The 23,787-nt window shown below is 39.8% G+C and overlaps 1 protein-coding gene across 1 annotated transcript in view; it reads right to left on the bottom strand.

Moving 5' to 3' along the window:
• The window catches only part of MAN1A1 (mannosidase alpha class 1A member 1), a 55,147-nt gene that overhangs the window by 22,689 nt on the left and 8,671 nt on the right, over positions 1–23,787 (bottom strand). Inside the window, exons 2-5 of the mRNA XM_081856190.1 lie at positions 21,272–21,368; positions 12,128–12,243; positions 7,891–7,971; positions 2,770–2,864 (exon numbers count right to left, since the gene is read on the bottom strand). Of these exons, the coding sequence (XP_081712316.1) occupies positions 2,770–2,864; positions 7,891–7,971; positions 12,128–12,243; positions 21,272–21,368 (389 nt within the window). The remainder of the gene's footprint in view (positions 1–2,769; positions 2,865–7,890; positions 7,972–12,127; positions 12,244–21,271; positions 21,369–23,787) is intronic.

Genomic DNA, 23,787 nt, shown 5'->3' on the forward strand with positions numbered 1-23,787 from the left:
GGCTTTATTTGAATATTTCACCTGCAGTTGTAGGCAAATCTGCAGGAATCAACAGAAACTATAAGTTATTTCTTGCCCTACATATACATTTAGGTTGCAATTAAATGCACATTTACCTCAAGTAAGTTCCACTGAACTCAGTAAATGAGAACACCCAATCTTTGTCCCATGCATGAATGAGGAAATGCAGTAGTGCAGTGGGGGGCGGGGGAAAGGAAGGGTGTAGCCCTGGGTACAAATTTATGAGGGGGTGCAATCAGGCACCACCACCACCAGCTCCCTCATCAAGGCCAGAGCTGTGGGGAGGCAAACCGTGCACAGGCCGGGCCTTCAGGGCTGGGGCAGCACCTCCTTTTCCTCATGGCTGGCAAAGGGACACTTGTGCATGCTCCGCCCCTGGGATGGCCAAGAGGGAGGGATGAAGAAAGCACTGCCAGAGCCATGTGCGTTGCCCAGAGCACCTCGCTGCAGGGACAGGAGGACGAGGTTAGACAGTGAAGCTCCTGGCTTCACGTTCCTCTGCCTTATCTCTGCTCTCAGGTTGGGGCTAGTTTGCAAGGAGAGATTCCCTTGATTGGATGCTGGCCGGTGAAGGGACTGACTGCTGGCCAGTCCACTAGGGGGCACAATACTTGCCCCCCCCAGGGCACCGGCAACCCATGCTGCACCCCTGAGGAAATGTGCATGGGTTTGAGAAAGATAGGAGGAGCAAAGCATATCCTTTCCCCATCTTTCTCATACACTTGCTGCAACACATCCCTTCAGTAAAAAGCCGTAAGCTGTTTGGTCTCTTACTGTGGCGTGAACCACCTCAGATGTACAGATGGCTGATTTAGATCTTTATAGTCATCTTTGGCTTATTGTCTTGTGTGTAGTGCATCTGTTTATATATGAATGAATAAACATGTCAGACAAAAAAATTCTGCTTTTAAATATGATTAGTCAGTGTTTTCCTAGATTAGCACAATAGTCATTCCATTCAAGAAGCAGGTACATGAAGGCAATTCAATTATTGAAAAATTCAGATCCCAGTGCATTTTAAGTACGTACATACTTCTTTAGGTATTGAGTTTATAGCTTAGTTCCTCCTTAGGAAGTACATTCCAGCTCCTGTAAATCTCAAACATACTTTTTATCATCTTTCAGAATACACTTATGTAGCACTGATTAATAAAGGCAAACAATACAGGTTTCCCATTGCTTTATGTGCTAAGGGTTTGATTAATCATTTTTCCTGGGGTTTCACACATAGCAGGGGGGAATAAAATATAAGAAAGCTGTAAGATAATATGTAACAGTGAGAGCCAGCCTTAAAGCAGTTCCTTAAAGCAAAAGCAAGCTGAACACTAAATCAGAGAACCATGAATATGAGTCTGTTATTCTATGAGCTGTGTGATGATAATAAATTATCTCTGAAAAAGAAATCTGTTAGATCTAAGTCCCCCTACAACAGCATCTTGTATAATAAGGAGATTCAGTACCAGAACCACTCCAAAGCCGCAGGGAAGTCAAATAGATTAAAAGGCAATTCATTCAACATAGCTGTTGGCATTGGGAAGACAGGTCAGTAACACAGCCCTACTGACTTCTACTGTCAACAGTTTGTACAACCCTTCCAAGTAGCAAAGAAACCTGAAAACAGACTGAATATAAGTGTGATCCCTGACAAAGTCACAGTGTGTAGTGTGTTCCCATTCAGTATTCCTGCCAGTGATTTCCTTTTCAGCATAAGCCATTCAATTCTCCTTCCTGTTTTGAATTCTACCCTCCACCCCTCAGTCAGTCACCATTCTGTGCCCTCTGAGCATGCTCACTCCTCATTGAGTGGTTTGTGTTCTCTTCTGAAGGTTTTTTTTATAAAAAAAAAATAAATAAAAATAAATCTGGTACTTCAGCAAGCCTTGAGTTCCCTCAAGTCTGTCTATTTTCGCCATGTCACACACTTTGAGAAGGAGGGTGCAATTAGTATATATTGATTTAAAAATTGCAATAAAAAGAAGAGTAAATATTTGCACTGTCCTTGCATCAAGCTGACTCTCATGCACAATTTGTACAATTTGCTATTGTATGATAGAATAAAAAGATGACCAATATAAGAGCATGGGTGTGCATAAAAAAACATACACTAGTTAGTTAATTAATTTACCATTTGCCAGTTGAAGTAAATTAAGAAAGGAATTGAAATAATTAAGTTACACCAATTTTAGAAAGTCTCAATGTGAAATTCAGGCATATTAACTTTAAACCTAGAATACTGTGGCTTCACTACCTCCTTACAAATATTCAGAGTAGACTTTGAGAAGACTGGACTTCTATTCAACTAGACCACAAAAGTTGTTTCAGTTTGCAGAATGTCTGCAAATTGCAACAAATGAGGAAAATGAGAGAGCAATTATGTGTCATCTCGTGTTATGTATTCACACAAGCCAGGAGCCTAAAAGGTAAGATAATACAGTGGTGCCCCGCAAGACGAATGCCTCGCTAGACGAAAAACGTGCAAGACGAAAGGGTTTTTCGTTTCTTGAGTTGCTTCGCAAGACGAATTTCCCTATGGGCTTGCTTCGCAAGACGAAAACGTCTTGCGGATTTGCTTCCTTTTTCTTAAAGCCGTTAATACCCGGGGAATCCGCGCTCCGCAAGACGAAAAAATCACAAGATGAAGCAACTCGCGGAACGAATTAATTTCGTCTTGCGAGGCACCACTGTACAGAAAATTGTCGCCTGATCCCAATAAATAAAGGGCAAACAGAAGCTATTCCTTGTTTTTACCTTTTGATATTTAACAATGCCCAAGGAATTCCTGTTGGCGTGTTAAATGCTGGAAGCAGTTTCTCTCCTAGTTCTACTGCTTTCTTCCGAAATACCTGTAAAATTAAAATCAGCAATAGTCAGACAAATCAAGAAACAATAAAATCTAATTCACCTGGAGCTATGGAACTCTCCCAGGTCAGAGTCACATTAGCCATTCTCCAACACATGGTAAGTAGGATTTGGAATACTTCATGGACACTTTCCCATAACAAAACGAGTTAGAAGCTTTGTTCTAATTTTTAAGTGAAAGCTGAACATTTTTGGAAAGGGTCCTGGAAAACCTCTGAAATTGCTCTGCTTGTACACCCATCCATTCATTTATGAGATTTGTAGACCCCAGAATAGATTACATATATGAAAAACAAAATATAATAAAAATTGAACATAAAAAATCCATAACTCCAACAAAGAAAAAATAATTTCACACTTCCTCTTTTCATCAAGCCATAAAAATTATGTACAACATACAACTCTATTCTTCATTCAGACAATCCTGCATTTTATTATTTAGTTCCCGATTTATAAACCCACCCCTCACATAGTGATCCGTGGGAGGCATACAACATAAAATCAAACTAAATCAAGCTAATGTGATTTACCACCAATGATTCACACATTTATTTGCATGTGCTCTAGTGGCCATCCTTCAAACCCATCCAATAGACAAGTGGCAGTCTATCACCACATCAGGGTACTGGTTCTAGACAAGACTTGCCAATTTCATTCATGTGCACAGGTAGTTTTTTCAAGAATGCTGGTAACTAAACTGAGTGGATCTGACAGTTCACCCACTTGAATCCGTTGCCTCTAATCTATGCCTCTGTTCACCAGCACTTAAAGATGAAAGGAGAACGATGAATTACATTGGCACAAAGCAGAGTTAGGAACAGAAAACACTTCATATGTCCAGATTTTGCTTGCATTACCAAAAAATGACTATTGCAATTTGCTAATTAGGTTTTGTTATCTTATGAGAAGAGGAGCAAAAACCCAGTGGAAAAAAGTTTAATTCAGCTAACAGTAAAACTTCTGTTAGCAGAATGGGGAAGGAAGCAGTTTTCAGCTACTTCCTCTCTCTCTGCAATCCGCCATGCCTCCCTAAATCTGCTCTGAAGGATTGGGAAGACGATCTGGAGTAAATTTAGAGAGAGGTTGATGAAAGGGGGAATAGCTGAAAACTGCTTCCTTCCCCATTCTGCTAACAGACGCCTTACCTATCTGAATGACACAAACGGATTATAAACCTAAGGAAAGATTTTTTTTTTTTAATGTAACTAAAATTCCCTGTAAAAACACAGAGAAGAAAAATGAAAAATGTAGACAGGGCACAGAGTTTGCAGATAACTCAGTGCACATGAAAGTCATTGCTCTAAATAAAATTCTTATCTACATATTACTTGAAAAGAACCTTAGTCTGGAGGAGACACTGAAAGTTCCACGAAGTGCCCTGTAAGTTTTCCTACTTGGTTACATACACAATCTTTTGCCTGATCAACCTTTAATCTCTTAGCAGAACAAAACTTTACATCTAACTGGTCAATACTTGTTTTGTTGGCTTTAGAACACCAGGGACTGCAATCTTTAGCTGATCTAACGTCAATTCATGACAAACAGAAAAACATTTATTCCAACGAAATAAAAATGCAGGTTCAGTGACACAAAAATTGAATTATCTAGGACTGCACAAATGATTGACAAATCCTGAATCAAGAACCGAAGCAGAGCCACTTCAAAAAGGTTTGTCTGAAGTGGATCTCTACAAAGCACTATGGGAATTCAGATGTTTAATCACAGCAAACTGAGTCTCCAAAAATTTCTCCTCTAGTTTGTCATAGAAGAAAAATGCCAGAGCTGGGAGAGGGAGATGTCTTTTGTGACAGACAGGTCTAGCTTTTAATCAGATGACATCATTTTACCAGGGCTCTCCAATCACAGTGCTTTGGGAGATGGGATGCTGAATACATCACCTAGTTTTTGTCTCTTCTGTGCTTTGTCAATTCTTTGTGCTCTGCCAGTGGTGACTGCTTGGAAAACACTGAACATTAAAGCCCTTCTGCCTTTGTGCCACATGCCAAAAATATCCACTCCTATCAAATCAGCTTTGTGCTTAGTTTCTGTGACTTTTGGTGCCAACTGAGCACAACACAAGCCTGAAGCTGTTTCTTTCATTCATCATAACTCCCTAGCCACGGCACTTAACGTCCTGAAATTTTGCAAGTTACTTTCCTAGGGAAACCTCTACAATGTACAACATCTTCATAATAAAATTGTTGCCCTACAGTAAAGTGCCTGCCAGCTCAGGTGTAACGCACACACCAAGAATATAGGTGTGGTTAATCCAACAGGCTATATGGGTGAATACCCAGGTGATGGGGATGCCCCAAAGTGTGATCAGACGCAAAGTCTGGCAAATCACTTCAATCTCTTCTCCCAAAGCAGTAGAAGACAGAAGGGAAGGGGGAAAGGGAACACACAATAGGGATTCACACACACGCCAGGCAAAGGAAAAACGGTCAAGAAAGGAAAGTAACAAGCCAGCAGTAAAGATGGTGGACAGGAGTAAAGTTGGGAAACCAAACAAAATGGTGACTGGTAAAAGACAAAGCTGAGGAGGAAAAAACAACAACCAACCCTCAATCATACCAACCAAACAGACAAAAACACTCTGGAAAACACATCATGCCACATACCACTCACATAAAGAATAATTAGAAAAAATAAGCTTTAAAGAGACAGAGGAAACACCTGAGGAGAAATCAGTAACAGGAGCCAGAGAAGATGTGTACAGCTTTCGTCAAAGGCATATTGGGAGCGATCTACATCCCAATATGTTGTCCTGCCTTTCAACCACTAGGTGGGGCCATAGACCCAACCCGATAGCCTGGTTACCACAATGTGAAATCAGCAAAGGCTGTGTTGCAGAACTGCTACAGCTATCCTTCTGAAATTTGGCAGGATTCATCCACTTAGAAGGGATCAAATGTTGCTCTTTTCCAAACCAATGAAGTGGGGTCCAAACCGAATCTTGTGGTTTATACACAACCCTAGCATTTTCTTCAGTTTCAATAAGCAGGTATTTACCTTAAATAAATAATGTCCAAATTCAATGCTCTGAACTGTTGCATCTTTTAAGTAGCAATCCAATTTGGTATGCAGGTGTTAAAAGTTAATTGTAATGTCATTTTCCTACTGTTTTATCTATTAAGTAGTTGAAGTAATTTATTCTTTCAGGGAGACACATGAAAAGGTCTCCATTCTTAGAAGCCAAATTACATTTAGGACAAGTCAAATTACTTCACAATCTCAGAGATCCTAATAAAATATGGATATAATACTGATAACCACAAAATGGTGTAATGTATGGAACATAAGCAAAGTTTGCTGTGGGACCAGAAAACTGCGGATGTAAAGCGGAGGCTATCAGACAAAGTTGCCTGATGGTGTAAAGTTGGTGAAAGTGTTACCACAAGTAAGATGGAGTCTACAGCACAGCATCAAGAAGGAAATTCAGAGAAACTGAACACCACATTTGCTGCATGGGAATATTTCCTCTCTCCTTCTATTGTGTGCTGTTCCATTGGTTCTTCCAAGTCCCCACCGAGCAAATTTTGGAGGTGGGGAGCAGTGTGGTGAGTTGACCAGGGAGAAGCCCCATTATGCAAACAGAAGACCTTGTACAAGGTCTCTGCTGACGGGACTCATAAGCTGAATCCTGCCGTCAGGGAAAAATAGTTGTGCTGATTTTAGGCAGCATGATACAGCGCAAGCTCACACTGTCTCCCTGCCCTGCTGCAACCCTACACTTAAGTACAGGCACCCTAAGAACAATATCCCAAGACTTCTCAAAGAAAAGCTAAAGAATTCCCATTTTTGTCTTTTCAACTACTGTGTATGTAAGAAAGAAAAAGGGGACATCCACCTTTTTAGACTCTCAAAGTTATTTGCATACTTGTTACGGGGGAATGAACTCCTCATTTGGAGTATGTACCGTATTTTTCACCCTGTAGGACACACTTTTTCCCCTCCAAAAATGAAGGGGAAATGTGTGTGCGTCCTATGGGGCGAATGCAGGCTTTCGCTGAAGCCTGGAGAGCGAGAGGGGTCGGTGCGCACCGACCCCTCTCGCTCTCCAGGCTTCAGGAAGCTATCCGCAAGCCTTGGGAGCCCGGCGGGAGTTCCCGCCAGGCTCCCAAGACTTGCGGACAGCAGCCTGCAGCCCGAAACCCGGGGAGCGCAGTGGGGTGCGCCCCGGGCTTCGGGAAGATATCTGCAAGCCTGGAGAGCCCGGCGGGAGTTCCTGCTGGGCTCCCAAGGCTTGCGGATAGCAGCCTGTTCTGGGGGCTGGGGTCGGGGGAAGCTCGGGCTTCCCCAGCCCCACAAGCTCCGGAAGCGATGGCGAGGTTGCGCAACCTCGCCATCGCTCCCGGGCCCCCAGCCCTGAGGCTAAAAACGAATCCAGGACAGCTAGCGGGATCCATCCCACTCGCTGTCATGGCTTCTTTGCTCTTTGGGGCCCGGGGGGGAAATAATTCCCCCCTTTATTCCCCCCCCAAAATAAGTGCGCCCTATGGGCTGGTGCGCCCTATAGGGCGGAAAATACGGTACATACAGGGTAGTTTACAGGAACTTTGGGAGTGAGAGTCTGGGAGTGGCACAGACTCCCACAAGAGATGATGGACTCTCCTTCCTTGGAGGTTTTTAAGCAGAGGTTGGATGGCCATCTGTCATGGATGCTTTAGCTGAAGTTTCTGCATTGAGGGGTTGGACTAGATAACCCTTGAGTCCCTCCCAACTCTATGATTCTATGACTCTCTTGAAGAGCTCAGTGATTAGGTCTTCCCATTCTTGAGGCATCCCAGACCCAAGTTGTTAAGGGCTTTGAACCCGGCCTGGTAGTGTATGAGGAGGTAGTGCAAGCTTTTGAGCACTAGACTTATGTGCTGGCAGCATTTCTCCAATTAGCCAGTCCCTGGTGTGTTGTTGGCTAACTTCCGGACCCTTAAGCCAAACTTTGGGCTTTAACCTGTTACTCAGTATTATAGATTTAGAGCTACTATTGAAGACCATAAATGATCTTACCTCTTCTCCAGAAAGGTAGTATGCTGAAAGCAGCCCACCAACAAAGCGAATGTTCACTTCAAAAACCGAAACTTCTGCATTCTATGAATACAAATACAATACATTTTTAGGTAAATTATAGTGAATTTTCAACATGAAAAGGAAATACAATGTCTGCAGTAGTATCCAGTTGTTTCTAGGGTCTGGTCTGCATGACATGGTAAGCCAAATTTTGGCAGGCACCTCGAGAGGAGCTTGCAGCTGCTTTGCTACTCCTGGTGCTTTTAACTCCTGTGCTGCACTGAGCTAAGTCAAGGTTTGGCTGAGCACGTTGTTTGAACCCAAGCTCACGGTAAGGTTCTCTCCTCACTAAACACAAGCTGTATCCATGATTTTTTTTTACAAACTTGGCTCCATATCACAGACAGTGAAGTCACTATGAACTCTTTGCCTCCAGGAGGATAAGCTATCCAAAGATTTAAGCATAATTCTTGCCCAATTGGAATTCAGTGTTTATGCCAGTTTTAAGCTTCAAAATGCAGTATGAAAAAGTTTATATCCAGAAGCAGAAATAAAATGATGCTTCACAAAGACAGAAACATCAGTTAAATTCTAAGAAAATGTATTTCTTGTTTCCACAAGAAGGAAGAGTTTAACAGACTACTAATATCATTTGAACCTCACACCCTTACCATGTCCACAGCGCTACGTTTTTTTTTTTTAAAAAAAACCCTAAGAATAGGATTATTGGCAAAAGCTCTTTGTGAATCATACTTCTATGGGACAAACACATTTTCAGGATGTTGTTATTATTCCCTGTCTTTCCAGGTAAGACAGTTCTTCCTAGATTCTTTATGCCCATTTCTTTGTTGCAAATAGTTACACCATTTTACAACAATTAATATATTATGTATTGTTTGTTACACTATTCACATGATCCTGATCTTGACTGGGACTCTGCAGTGGTTTCTCATCCAAATTCCCCCATCTCCTATTTGCCCCTGAATGGACAGTCTGCTATAAACAGCACTGCCAGGAGCAGGAGCAGCCACAGGAATAACTTCTTGGTGGAAAACTGGCAGCTGTAGGCAATCCTTCTGTTTAGTACTCTGTGGGGCTGATTCTCATCCAGAAAGCAAAATTAAGCACTTAAAAACAACAGCCTGCGCTTAACATGTAGTTAGGCCATTAATTACTGCGTAGCTTATGCCAATTTTTTTATAACAAGGCAAAAACTTTGCATACAGCTACAGCTCTCTTTATTAGTATATTAATTCCATAACCTGATAAATTTTGTTTTAATTGTGGAGAGAAAAGATATCACAAAAACTTAAAACTTTTTATCATATATTAAATTACTCAACTTTCTCTCATACAATCTAAGGATACTATCATTTTAAATTATAGCCCTAAATAAACCTTGCAGATTTGCTGAAGCTAACAACTGTACAAACCATAGCATTTCTAGAGTATGTTACACAATCCACTGAAGCATGTGGAACAAATGAAGCAAGAGATTGTAGTCAGCGTAGACATGAAAGCTCTGTATTTAATAGGAGAGCTATCCTTAAGCTCATTATGGCAAGCTAGCATCACCCTGGGAAAACATGTGGATGAGAGAGATTTGAAGAGAAGCTGAAGAGGCTTTACTTAACTTCTAGGAAACCAGTCTGCATTTGAATGGGAATGTGGGGAAGAAGAAGACAATGAGGAGTCTTATTCAAGCCTGTATCAGATTTCCCTATGAGCAGATAATGAATGAAGTCTCAAATCAAAGATGGGGGGGGGGGAGCCCCTCTCGCAAGCTTCAGAAAACTATAAAGATATATCATGTGTAAATGTAAGAAATAAAATATCTGATGAATGCAGTTGAAAATCAGTAGGCCATATATGAGGATGAAGATGAAAAAAGTAACACAGGGATCATGGATTTTAACACTACTTGTCTGTCAGCAACCTATTTCTATAGCAAATATACCATAAAGGTCAGGAAAGAGAAATAATGCACTGTATTCTTCCATGTATAACGCACCTCCATGTATAAGATGCCCCCTATTTTGGGGGACTCCAAATTGAGAAAATGGGGATATTGTATCTGTGTACAAGACGACCCACAATTTTGAACATAATTTTTAAATAAAAAACCCCCTAGTCTCATACACAGAAAAGTATGGTGAGTATTTGGATAAGAGTTGGGAGGAGCAGATCTAGAATCAGGAAGTGGCAGGGGAATATGAAGACTTCCTTCTAATATGTCTTTGTAGTGGGGGAAGGGGGAAGAATATATACTTGCTCACTGAACTGTGAAGTTGCAGAGCAAGCCTGTTCTAAAAGTTGCTGGGTGAGATGTGGATTTTCAACTCCAGTCAAGTCAGCACTGGTTATTACCAGGGTCAGACTTTGGTAATATGGCCCCCTAACTGAATAGTTGCCCATATGTTGGCAAACTACCAGCTGTAAGGTCTGTTTATGCTATACTAAGATCACCTTTGTTCTTTTAAAATCAGATAATTCAGGAGTGAATTTATTTCCTCTCTACCTGCTGCAGAACTCTATGTTCAGAATTTGGCAGCTCTGCCATCACACATTCTTCATCTCCCTTAATCAGGCTTCCTCAACCTCGGCCCTCCAGATGTTTTGAGACTACAATTCCCATCATCCCTGACCACTGGTCCTGCTAGCTAGGGATCATGGGAGTTGTAGGCCAAAAACATCTGGAGGACCGAGTTTGAGGAAGCCTTCCCTTAATCATTGGATTGCTCCACCCATTTGTCTTTTGTTGTTGTTCATTGGAAGTTTCTTTCTTTGAGTAAGCCCATTTACTATCATTATTATCAATTACATTTATTAGATGCTTTTTGTTGCCACAGGCTACTCAAAGTGACTTTACATAAAAAAGAAATAATAAATTTAAAGTTTATCACAAAGGAAGTTAGAATTCTATGTCCCAAGTTGCATCACTTTGTGTTTACGCAGAACTACATATTCCCTGGTACTGCTTATGAAGCTCTTCATGGTCTGGTTGGAATTTTCTATCCTGAATACTGTCTTCCACAAGTTTTGCTATCTCACCAAGCATCCTTATCTCCAGTTTTCACACTAAATGCTGTTAGTCTTAATACAGAACATTGCAGCACTCATTTTTTATGACTTTATTCCATTTTTAGCTACCCTCTGGTTCCTGTTTATTAACTAGTTGGTCCCTATTTATAACATAGGCATGCCACTGTTTGTGAATTAATTTCATTAAATCTTGCATGAAATTACTCCCATTTATTAGGAAGGATTAAAACTAAAAAGTATTTAGTTAGATATTCCTTTGGTAACATCATCAGAATATGCAGCAAAGGCTAGATTTAAATACATAAAGACTTCTGGGAAACATCGAGGTGATTATAAATACCAATTCCACAGTGACCTGACAAACAAGACCTTGGCAGAAAGATTTTTCTTTCAGTGAGACATGCAGGAAACAGATAAATGGAAAGGTGCTGCTGCTTATAATTTTGTGTTTGAATGGGATTTCCTGAAATTTTAATTGCTATATGCTGAGAAAAATTGAGGTGATACAACCACTTTTCAACTTTAAGAATAGGAGGGAGATCATTAATTGCTGCCTTGGTCTAACAAAATATTGTTCACATTCTAGCATTACATTCAGATCCTCTCTAGAACAGCCCCATGGGATGGGAAAACACAATTACTACAGAAATATGACACCCAGGTTTGCAGCTCTTGGGACAGAGGTAGTTATGAAGGTCTTTTAAAGTAACTGTCTACCTAACATATGTTTTCTAAGTAAGAACACAGTTTAACTAGCATTTAAATTTTATTTTATAATATATACCTCCCACAATTACCTTTAAGAAAGATTCTTACTAAAGGATTTTACATTTTAAATAGGTAGTAAAGCAAAATGACATACTGGAAGTCCCATTTGAATTGTGTTAATTAGCAACAGATTTAAAGTTTAAAGCTCTGTCTCATTTGAAGAGAAAAAGAATTGTCATAAGGGTGAGATAAGTAACTTGCTTAGAATGAAACTTGCCTAGGCCTGTTCTGGGTTTGAAACCCATGTTGGGCACAAGATTCCTGGACTGCAAGGGGCTGGAGTAGATGACACTTGTGGTCCCCTCCATCTCTACAGTACTATGATTCTTTTCTGAGGACTGCTAAAAAAACCCAGTATCTCTGAACATTCTTCAAATCAGGGTTGTTGCTATGTGTGCAAGCAGTAGAAAAAGAACACAATACTCACCACATTGAAATCTAGATTTTTCTCTACCCATTCTTTAGCTTCTTTAAATTCATCTTTCATTTCCATGATGTACAGTGTATCCAAGGCATCAACAATTGTTGCTCCTTGAATATTACCTGAAAAGGGCCAGCATTGTAATTAATGATAAGCTTTTTTTGCTGCTCTATCAAGAAATATTTATAAAGCAGACAAAGATCATAATAACTTTCATGGTTCTCCGTCTACACTAACTACAATAGAGTTGCAGATATTATGAAGGGAAAATCCTTACAGTAACTGGATTTTTAAATTTGCTTTAGTGTCCTGTTCTATAGCACTGAAAATCTGATGCACACTTGTGTGCTATGGTCTAGTTGTCCGCATTTGTGAAACTAAATTTCTTGTCAACAGGTCTGCAAATCAAATATCAGTCCATAAATAATAAAATACTTCATTTTGTAGAAAGCTTATGATTGAAACATAATACCTTGAATAATAACTATGATCCCTGCATTAAGAGCACTATTTGGGATTCTTTCCTATCTTCCTATACTACCTGAACACCATCCTTTTGTTCATACAGCCCCCTGCAAGCATGCGACATTTCTTCACACTCCATATTCCTCCAATAATACATTTTGGATTCTGTGCCTCAGTTCTATTATCCTCCAGGCACTGTCTATAAGATGCTCTTATTCTGTTACAGAATATAATGATATTGCGTCTCACCATGATGAGAAGGTTGGGTGCAAGAAAGGTGGTAGTTTGTTAGGGTTTTTTTTTAAGTCTCCACATTTCTATTCTGAATCACATCATTTTAGCTATTTCTCCTCTACCTGACTCCTCAGTTAACACAAGTCTTTCTTGTAACAGTGCATTTGTTATTCATTAACTACTGAAATGTTATAGCTGTGTACAACAACAAATATTTTACAGAAAAAGATATGAGATATCTTGCAAACAATGCAAGAACATTAGCATGTAAAGAAAATGTAAGCAATTCTTTTGGCGAACAACTTCTGAATGGGCCTCAACTGGCAATTGCAAAATCATATAAGTGTCTTGAAACAACACACATCAGTGTGAATGTCCTTTCTGTAAAACCAGCAATAAAAGCACAAATAATAAGCTGAACCACACGTCCCGCACCAACATATGACTCTCCATTCACTAAGAACAGTAAGAGAAAGAGAAAGAGAAAGGCATACCTCATCTTTTAAAAGGTTTGAATACATGAACTTGAAAACTGGCTGAATTCTCAAGTGCTCAATTCTAAACTAGAAAGAAAGCATAACACTTGCCTACAGGGAGATTGCACGTTCTGATTCATGAGTCAACCAATGTGGCACCTGGAAGCACCCACAGAGGCTTTCCCTGCCACCTGCAGCATCCCTGCCCCACTGCTGAAATTTGGCTTGAAAGAATATGCTGCTCTATGATGATGCTGGGAACAACTGCTGATCTGAACTGTCTGCTTTCAGCATAACTTTAGTTGTATCTTCATGGCCATCAAAGAAAATGCAGTGAATTTCACCTATCTAACAAAGAACATCAAATTCCTGAGCCAGGGATTCAGAACTTTTTCTTAGGCCCTCTTGACTGCAAGTCTCTTTTCAGTGATCAAGCTGGCATCCATAAAGGCAGCTGTGGCAAGTAGGCCAATACCATATCTGATGCTCTGCATACCAACATTATGTATTTCTATTGTGTTGAACTCTGCCTTTTTATCAGTAGTGGAAGGTGTATTTGGCTTTTCTAATGTCAATTCATAACTTCCATCATTTCCATCTTGGTCATCATCTATGTGTTATTCATTTTCATCAGCACAGAAAATTATTTTGTTTGATGGTATTAAATCATCTAATCTACTTCTATGCTTATATTCAACAAGCCTTCTCTCATCTTCTTGCTGCTTCCACTTTTTAACTTGTTTGTTATGCTCAAGCATATGTAATACACTTGTGATTACTAGATAATCATTTTAATGATTATTATGCAATTTTACACACATTGTTTAAAAAAATGACAAGTTTTAAATTACTGGAAATTCCACAAAATGTTAAAAAGTCAATATTTGTTTGCAAAGTACAAATCAAAACTAAATTACAGTTGTACCTAGGTTCTCGAACGGCTTAGTTGCCGAACAAATCAGCTCCCGTATGCCGCAAACCCAGAAGTAAGTGTTCTGGTTTGCAAATGTTTTTCGGAAGCCGAACGTCTGATGCGGCTTCTACTTGAGTGCAGGAAGCTCCTGCAGCCAATCAGAAGCCACGCCTTGGTTTTTGAATGGTTTTGGGAGTCGAACAGACTCCCGGAACAGATTAAGTTTGAGAACCAAGGTATATTTATTTAACCAAAATATCTTTTGAATTCCCAACTCATGTTACAACTTTTTAGCAACCCTCATTTTTAGAAATTTAAAGTTAAAAAAATCAGCATACCCTATTATGAGAACCTACAATTTTATTCTCTTATACTACTTGAAGCTGCATCACTATGTACACTTACAAGGGGGTAACTCCCAATGACTTGCCTCTAATTAAATATGCATTGGATTGGCCTGCATGTTTATTCCAAGTGTGAGATAGTATAATCCCAAATCAAACACCACTGCTATTGGTTTTTCTGTCTTAGATAACATGGCTTGTAGTCAAGCGGCGGGAACTAGCCCTGGATGTTTACAGGGAAATAAATGCATTATCAAGTGGTACTACTCACAACACTCCAGCAATTTAGTTTAGTTATATTGTGAAGGCAAATATCATGTTTTTATTCCTAGGCTTTAACCATCTTTAACCAACATTCCTCTGTGAAACAAACTCAGAAAAGCCTTCCAAGACAAATATGCTACTTGACATGACATCATTTAGAGGACAAAATAGGGTAATGCAATTTAATAGCATGAACAGGATAAAGTTATTTGATTTACCAATAAATCCTGGAACTAGTTATGCTGCCAGAAGAAGTGTTATTGGATTTAAAATAGTTTATCTTATTAAATCAGCATAAGCTATAAATACAAACTTCAGTGTATGGCTCCAGCAGGACAATTTACCCACTGAAATAGCATGTTTCTTAAGTCTCTAAAAGCAGGACACACTGAATTGTGATGCTTAGCATCTGCAGAAGAGCCTTGGATCAGAGTTTTAAGTATGCCATCTCATATATATATATATATATATATATATATATATATATATATATGCAGGTTTTGGTGTCCTCGGGTGTCTTCCCGTGTAAAAGTTGGGGTGTCTAGGCGACGTTTCGACGAGGTCTCACTCGTCATCTTCAGGCTGGTGCTTTCGGCTTCTTGTTACTGGAACAGAGCAGGATCTCAGTGTTTGAGTTCCTATAAATACTGTAGAGGGGGTGTGGTGTATAGCCTCCAATGTTCTGGGCAGAGAGGAAGTTCCCAGGCTAGTGTGCCTTTTCTTCTTTTGTTCCTTAATTACTTGAGAGATATCTTGAGTGATTTCTTGAGTGATATCCTGAGTACCACTTAGGTGGGTCATTAGGTGTGGATTAGTTGTTAAAGTCTTTGTGTCTTGACCTCTTGAACTTTGTGAAGAGTTTTCCTGAGAAGATGGCTGTACTGTACTTAGTTGTGCTCTGGCTTGGCTTCGTGTATAGGGGCGAGCTGTGGTTTTGTGGCTTGTGTCAGCCAGATCTGTGTAGGGATTGCAGGGGGGTGCAGCATCCGGAGGTGCCACCATGGATTGGCTACTGGATGGTGTCTGTAATTCATCTGTGGAGAGGGTCTGGGTTTGGGTCTGGTGTGGTTGATTGGTGTTGGCGTTCTGTGTTTACACAGAGAGATTACAGAATCTCTCAAACGTGTTAATTGCCAATGGATACCAGCAAAACAGGATTACGAAGCTAATCCAAAAGGAAACACCCCCCAAAAACCAAGACACAGAAGAAAACAATGGCATGGCCCTCCTTCCTTATATCAAGGGCACTACAGATAAAATTAGCAAAATCCTCCATAAACACAATATCAAAACAGCCTTTTGCACCAACCAAAAAATAGCCAATATCCTCAGAAACCCCAAGGATAAAATCCAGTTGGAAAACCAAGGGATCTATGAAATACCCTGCAAAGTCTGCCCAGCCACGTACATTGGACAAACAAACAGACGAATAAATGCACGTATCGCAGAACACAAGAATGCCGTCAAAAAAGAAGAAAAAACTTCCTCTCTTTTCCAACACATGAAAGAAACAGGACACGAAATTAATTTTGCAGATTCCAAATTGCTCTTTAACACGGAACATCACCACAAGAGAATAATCATGGAAGCCATCGAGATAGAGAAACACCCTCACAACATGAACAAGCGTGACGACACATCCCGCTTGCCAGACATCTGGAAATTAGCCCTCCCCACAAAAACTGACACCAGATCCAGAGGCACACAGAACGCCAACACCAATCAACCACACCAGACCCAAACCCAGACCCTCTCCACAGATGAATTACAGACACCATCCAGTAGCCAATCCATGGTGGCACCTCCGGATGCTGCACCCCCCTGCAATCCCTACACAGATCTGGCTGACACAAGCCACAAAACCACAGCTCGCCCCTATACACGAAGCCAAGCCAGAGCACAACTAAGTACAGTACAGCCATCTTCTCAGGAAAACTCTTCACAAAGTTCAAGAGGTCAAGACACAAAGACTTTAACAACTAATCCACACCTAATGACCCACCTAAGTGGTACTCAGGATATCACTCAAGAAATCACTCAAGATATCTCTCAAGTAATTAAGGAACAAAAGAAGAAAAGGCACACTAGCCTGGGAACTTCCTCTCTGCCCAGAACATTGGAGGCTATACACCACACCCCCTCTACAGTATTTATAGGAACTCAAACACTGAGATCCTGCTCTGTTCCAGTAACAAGAAGCCGAAAGCACCAGCCTGAAGATGACGAGTGAGACCTCGTCGAAACGTCGCCTAGACACCCCAACTTTTACACGGGAAGACACCCGAGGACACCAAAACCTGCATTCCTGTACCCGTGAAAATCTACGAAAGCAAATATATATATATATATATATATGAATGAATACAAGCTTAGCCTTTGAAATAAGTATGTTGTAAGTAGCCATCCTGCCTCATTCCTGACTAGCTGCCACTACAACCTCCTGTAAACACTTCCCTCAATTCTGGAAGACATGAACTTGTACTTGCCTGGCTGCAAGTGAACTACACACAAAGGACCTTAGCTGAAATGAAAGAAAGAGAAGGGACAACACCAGCAAAACAAAGTACTGCACAATATAATGAAGCAGGTAGACATCAAGGGGAGGGGAGGGTAGGTTAGCAGTTCTTACAAGGATGTTTGCCTGACCTGTGATTTGCAACAGACTAGCAACAAATTGTCAGAGTAAAAGCATTACATTTCATGGCCTTTCAGGAAAGTACTAAGCGATAGGCTGTATTCAATGGCTTGCAGCTTGAGCCTCCAATATAAAAAGAACTTTAATCTAAATTCTCAAATCTGCTTATATTTCAGAAAGAACTTCTTTGTTGCTGCCTTTTTTTCTGCTATTGTTTTATATTCATCACTTAAGCCATTAGGACCTGAAACAAATTAGCTCATACAGGGTCTGCTATACATTTGCTACTTACTATAACCCAAACTAAACTTGTAAAAAAATGATGTTTGTTCATACCATTGGTACTAGATTTACCTATACAGTCATACCTTGGTTTTCGAACAGAATGTGTTCTGGAAGTCCACCGGACGTTCAGCTTCCAAGGCAAAGTTCGCAAACCAGAACACTTACTTCCAGCTTTGCGACATTCGAGTTCCAAGTTGTTCGTGAACTAAGCTATTCCAAAACCAAGGTACGACAGTAGTTTTTTTCTTTGTATGAAGAAGATGTATGCAATATGAACTAAGGCTAAGTTTAAAACTTTGTTTTTCAAGAGCAGACAGTCTCACAGAGTGCATTGCAGTGATCTTCACGTCTGCGTGCACACAGAAGTAAATCAATTTATACATATGTCATACAACATGTAGATCTAAACTGTAATAAAAATTAAGGTTATAAAAAGAGAAAGACCAGCAAAAATAACTTTAGAAGTAAAAATATCATAGTCATATCTCATAACTCTGACAAAGGATTTAAAAATTCTCATCTGCTTGCTATTTCATTGTTCTATACACTGTGCCCACTCATGTTTGAACCTGTTCATTCTGTAACTTGTTGAACCCAGATACACCAAGTAATTTTACTCAAAACTGTTATTTCCTATGATTTAATACACCATTCTTTCAGGTGGGGAATTTCCCCACCCTGTGACCACACACAGTATTTTGTATATAGTATCCTTGCAGAAATCAAATTTTTAGATTACCAATGCATGGACCACTGTGGCTAGATTATCTTTGCCCAGGAACAGACATACTGGGCATACCAACCAAAGCTAGCTACTGAAGTCAGTTGAGCCTCTAGTAATGAAGATGAATGACTACATTCTGACTACAAGCTTGGTCCTTCAGAAGGAATAAAACTACATCCAGACAAATTTTCTGGACCTGAGGACTACCTATACACAGTGCCTCCATCTTGCCAGTATTCATGCTCACCTTACTGGCCCTCATCCAGTCCACCATTGCATCCAGAAACCAGCTCAGGGCTTGCATGTTGACTCCTGACTTGGGCGTTACAGAGAGATAGAAACATCTGCTTACTGAAGCCATTGTTCTCCAAATCTTGTAATGGCCACCCCCAATAGCTTCATATAGATGATAAATAGCATTGGGGACAAAATAGCACCCCACAGCCTAACTACTAGAGGGCAAACACATTTGGAAGGCCCTAGAGCTCAGTGGCAGAGCATCTACATTGCATGCAGAAGGTCCTAGGTTTAATCCCTGGTATTTCCAGGTACAGCTAAGTGTATCCCGTTTGAAACACTGCAGGGTTGCTGCCAGTCAGTGTAGACAAATATAAACTGTTTCCTTTGCTGCTTTCTGGACTTGCAGGAAGAAGTGGAACCAATGAAGATCAGTGCCTTCAACTCCCAACCAACAGAAGATATCCAAAAGGATGTCATGGTTGATGGCATCAAATGTTGTTGAAATATCAAGAACGAGTAACATGATTGCACTTCCACTGTCCCTCTCGCAAGCAATGTCATCTATCAAGATGACAGAGGACAACTCAGACCCAAAAACCAGATCACAACCGAGACTAGTAATGGTCAGATAATCTGCATCATACAAGAGTGAATGTACTTGAACTGTCACTACCCTCTCTCAAGCACCTTCCCCAAAACGGGGGTATTGATGATTTATCCCAATTACCACTGAATCAAGGATTTAACAGATGCTCTTAAAGGTGATGGTGAAGTTTACACCCACTACCATACCCTAAAGATAACACAGCCACTATGAGTGCTGTGGTGCTCACAATGTAACAGAGCCTCTTCAATTACAGCAGTCTAAACCACTGAGTCAGCAAGAATGTGGTGTTACACCTGCTCTCTGTGCTATTAAACCTTTCCTTGACAGTATTTGTTTAGTTTGCAATCTATGTTGCCAGAAGTGAATAATTATTAACATGTGCCAAGGTCAATATATGTAAAGCCCCATAGAAAAGCTGTTATTTCCTTTCCAACCTTGGCATTTTAGACTACAGTTTTAAAAGAAGCAGCAACAAACTTTAACTGTTAATCAAAAGAGCCAGCTACTAAGATTGCTCTCCACTATATTTAACAATTCTTCCAAAAGTGGGAATATAAATTTAATGGCCTTTTGGTAGAAGAAAAAAGTGTCAGTAAAGAGTATATTCTAAGTACTGTGGCATAGCAAATATTCAGCTTCTCATAACATTTGCCATAATGCACATGGGTGTACACTATGGCAGCTAAGACATAGTCTATAGAACAAGCCTTTCATCTAGATTTTTTCCCAGAGTAGAAAACTTCATGCAGAATTGCAGCAAGCAAAAGAACAACCCCATATTTCATTTTCTCCATCTCATTCCTATGTGAGGTAATATTTAACAGATTTCCCCCTTTCTCATCATGAATGAAGTGGAACATGTTGCCTTGATACAGGGTTATAGAAGGCAATAAATAATTCCATGATCATGGTAAAAGAGCATGAACTGGGAAATCTGGATGGTGATTGCATGTACTGTTCCCTCAACATTATAGGGAAGGAGAAACAGGGCTGCTGTTTTTGATGGCAGCTATGACTTAATATTTTGCCTTTCCGCCAAGGAGCTAAAAGGTAGTCCTGCCCCCCTTCCATTTCATACTAAAACCCTGTGATATTAGCTAGGCTCCAAGCACACAAGGCCACTTAGTAAACTTTATATTCTAGTGGGAATTTGAACCTGGTGTCTCTGCCCTTAGTCTGACTCTCTAAACACTACTGCAGTTTAGGCTCTTTTACTTCACTACTGAACAGCTAAAGAGAAGTTTCCAAACATGAGATGGAGATTACCATGAACATGCAACCCAAAAGACAACTGAATTTATCGCGTTAAGAGTTCTGGCTGGCTAAAGCACATTAAATGAAACAAAAGCTTGGATTCCACTATTTTAAGTACAAAATAGAAGCAGCTAAAGGAGAAAAGATCTACAGGACAAGGAGGCTATTTTTGTTGCTGATATGGAAGTTCTTAAACTAAGAAACAAGGCTCCCTCAAATATTCCAGAAATTCCTATTGTAAACTATAATCTATTAATAAAGGATATAGATGTTCGAAGCTGATAATACAACAAGAAAAAACTGAATGATTCTAATTGCCATTTTATGTAGTTAGCATGCCTATTTTGAAGAGTGCTTAAAATCTTTATCAGTTTGGCCAGGTTCCATGGTCAACATATGATAACCTTACCATTTTAAATTATTATTTTTGATACTTGAAGCCACTCCAGGGCCCTATGGAGTCATGCTGGTGGGATAAAAATCCACATATAAGGAGTGCAACACTGTAGTATACCTTGTATGATCTTCCTTGTAAGTGGGGAACAAACTAATAAGACAATGCTGCTTTGGTTATTTTCAATAATCAACCATTTACAGATAACCAGCTGTTGTGACATGTGCTAAGAGCCCACATGCTTCTAATGTAATCTCTAACTTCAGAGCAGTAAATCAGATGATGTCACTAAGTACAAAAGCACATATTACTTACCAAATAAATTGCTTGAGTGTCCTTGTTTCGATATGGGTTTCAGTTCATTTAATCCCCATGCGTAATGTTTATAATTATCCCAGGCATGTTTCATCATCTGGTGGGGAATGAAAGCAGGATTATAATGTTGATTTAGCAAGAAACCATTGCAGTAAATGCTAGCAGAAAATATACTGTACACTGAGAATCAATGTGTTGAATTCAGTGGTTAATTAAATCCATATTGTATTGTAGACATACCACTTTAACATAAAGCATTATTAACATTAAGTTGCTGTTGTGGTGTTTTAGTTATAGTAGGGAGTCTTTTATTCAATTCCATTCTCTATTGTTAATTAGGAATTTGTAATGCGCACCCATTAATTCTCATTAAGAAGTTTAGCTAAAAGACTATTAATCCAATTAAGAATTTCCCTCTAAGACAACAGGCTTCTGAAGCTGGGAACTACAGAAAAAATATTTTATTCCCCCACAACATATGCTTACAAAGTTATGAAAGATAAATCATATGTCTGGTAGAGAATGCAGTTTGGTTACAAGCTAGCAGACTGAAACAACTTGAAAGAAAAGAAAAGAAAAGAAAAGAAAAGAAAAGAAAAGAAAAGAAAAGAAAAGAAAAGAAAAGAAAAGAATGTACCAAATCAATGACGGCAGAATACATTCTAGCAAGCAGTGGGGTTTTATGGAATATGTTAAATGATCAAATCCTGTAATAGGAGTACCAAAGAACTAGATGCTTTCCCATATTTACTAGATGAAAGACTGGTGTTCTAATATTTCACAGGACTCCCACAGCAGCACAGTCTTTGTTCCATCCCCATGCCATGGTTGCCACTAAGTAACAGCTGAGTAAACACAGTGATACCTTGGTTTAAGAACAGCTTAGTTTATGAACAACTTGGATTAAGAATGCTGGAAACCTGGAAGAAAGTGTTTTGATTTGTGAACTTTGCCTTGGAAGCAGAACATGTTTTGCTTCCTGTTGAGTGTGTTCCATTTATAAATTGAGTCCCGCTCTGCTATGGGAAAGCATGCTTTGGTTTAAGAACGGACTTCCGGAACGGATTAAGTTTGTAAACCAAGGTACCACTGGAACTTCCATTCAAATAGACTTCCTAAAAGTTTAGGTAGCTTTTCTTAAAAGATTCAAGAAGACAACTTCACAGAAAATGACATTTCCTTCACATGATTGGTCTAAGTGCCACTGACCACATCAAACAAAAATGTCAAGAATATAATTTATAAAGCTACTACATTTTGGTTGGTGTGTATACTTGTATCACAGCCCAGTTTTTGAAAGCAATACAATAGCCAATCCATATGTTGAGGGAGAGAGCAGACAGATCTTCGGGGAGGAAGCATTATTCTTGACATTTTTGTTTGATGTGACCAGTGGTGCTTAGACCAATCACGTGAAGGAAAGGTTGTAAAAGGAGGAAAGGCAGTAGAATTAGAAATAGATTTCCCACTTTTCTCTGCCCCTTGATAGTTTTAAATGTGGATGTTCCTTGGTATGGCTAATTTTAACACCATGAGTGCCATCTTATTAAAAATAGTGGAACATATGCTTCTAATATGTCTGGTCTGACTAATCTGATAATGGGGAAGGCAGCAAACAACTGTGTGTTCACTCAGACTGTGCTCACGCTCCCATTTACTGTGCACTCAATGTATTTCCAGTGCTGCGTTTTTCATCCCTGTTCATCTGACGTTATCCAAAATGCAGATCAAGTCTGTACTTTGCTATAAAATACTACAGCCTGATAAATTGTTAGAATCATAGGATGATAGAATTGTAGAGTTGGAAGGGACCCCAAGGGTCATCTACTCCAATCCCCTGCAATGCAGGAATCTCAGCTAAAAACACCTAAGGAAGGGGAGTCTACAACCTCCCAAGGGAGACAATTCCACTAACAGCTCTTACTGTCTGAAAGCTTTCCCATATGTCTAGTTGCATGTTTAGTTGTTTGTTTGTTTATGTTTTCCATATGTTTTGCTGTAACTTGTCAAACCAGCTTCACACCCGTTAGAGTCCTTAAGTTGCTTTTACTTGTCTCTAGCCAATATGTAAATACCTTTGCATAGAGTAAAGGCATCCGTGTCCCCTCAACACTGCTTGGTATATACACAAACAAAAACAAACCTGACACTAATAAAGCTGTGCTGATGTGAACAACTGGGAGGAGGGGAAGCTGTAAAATGGACAAGGCGGGGAGGACAACTTTACTGCACTCTAAGGTGGCAATGTGAACACACTGTCATTTGGCAGCCCTTGCTTTTTTCTTCTTAATTACCATACTCTCCATAGTTATCTGCTGCACCTCATTTGGACAGAATTCTTCCTAAACCATTTTAGCCAACAACAAAATCTGGTGAAAACTTAAATTTTCATTATTGCTTGTTCTCTTGCTATTCTATGTTGTGTGTGTTTGTGTGTGTGTGTGTGTGTGTATGTATGTATGAATACACACACACACACACACACCCTCTTATCACAATAAAATACCTCTAAGTGG

This window comes from Podarcis erhardii (genome assembly GCF_964252035.2).
Source record: "Podarcis erhardii genome assembly, chromosome: 3".
Classification (NCBI taxonomy): Eukaryota; Metazoa; Chordata; class Lepidosauria; order Squamata; family Lacertidae; genus Podarcis; species Podarcis erhardii.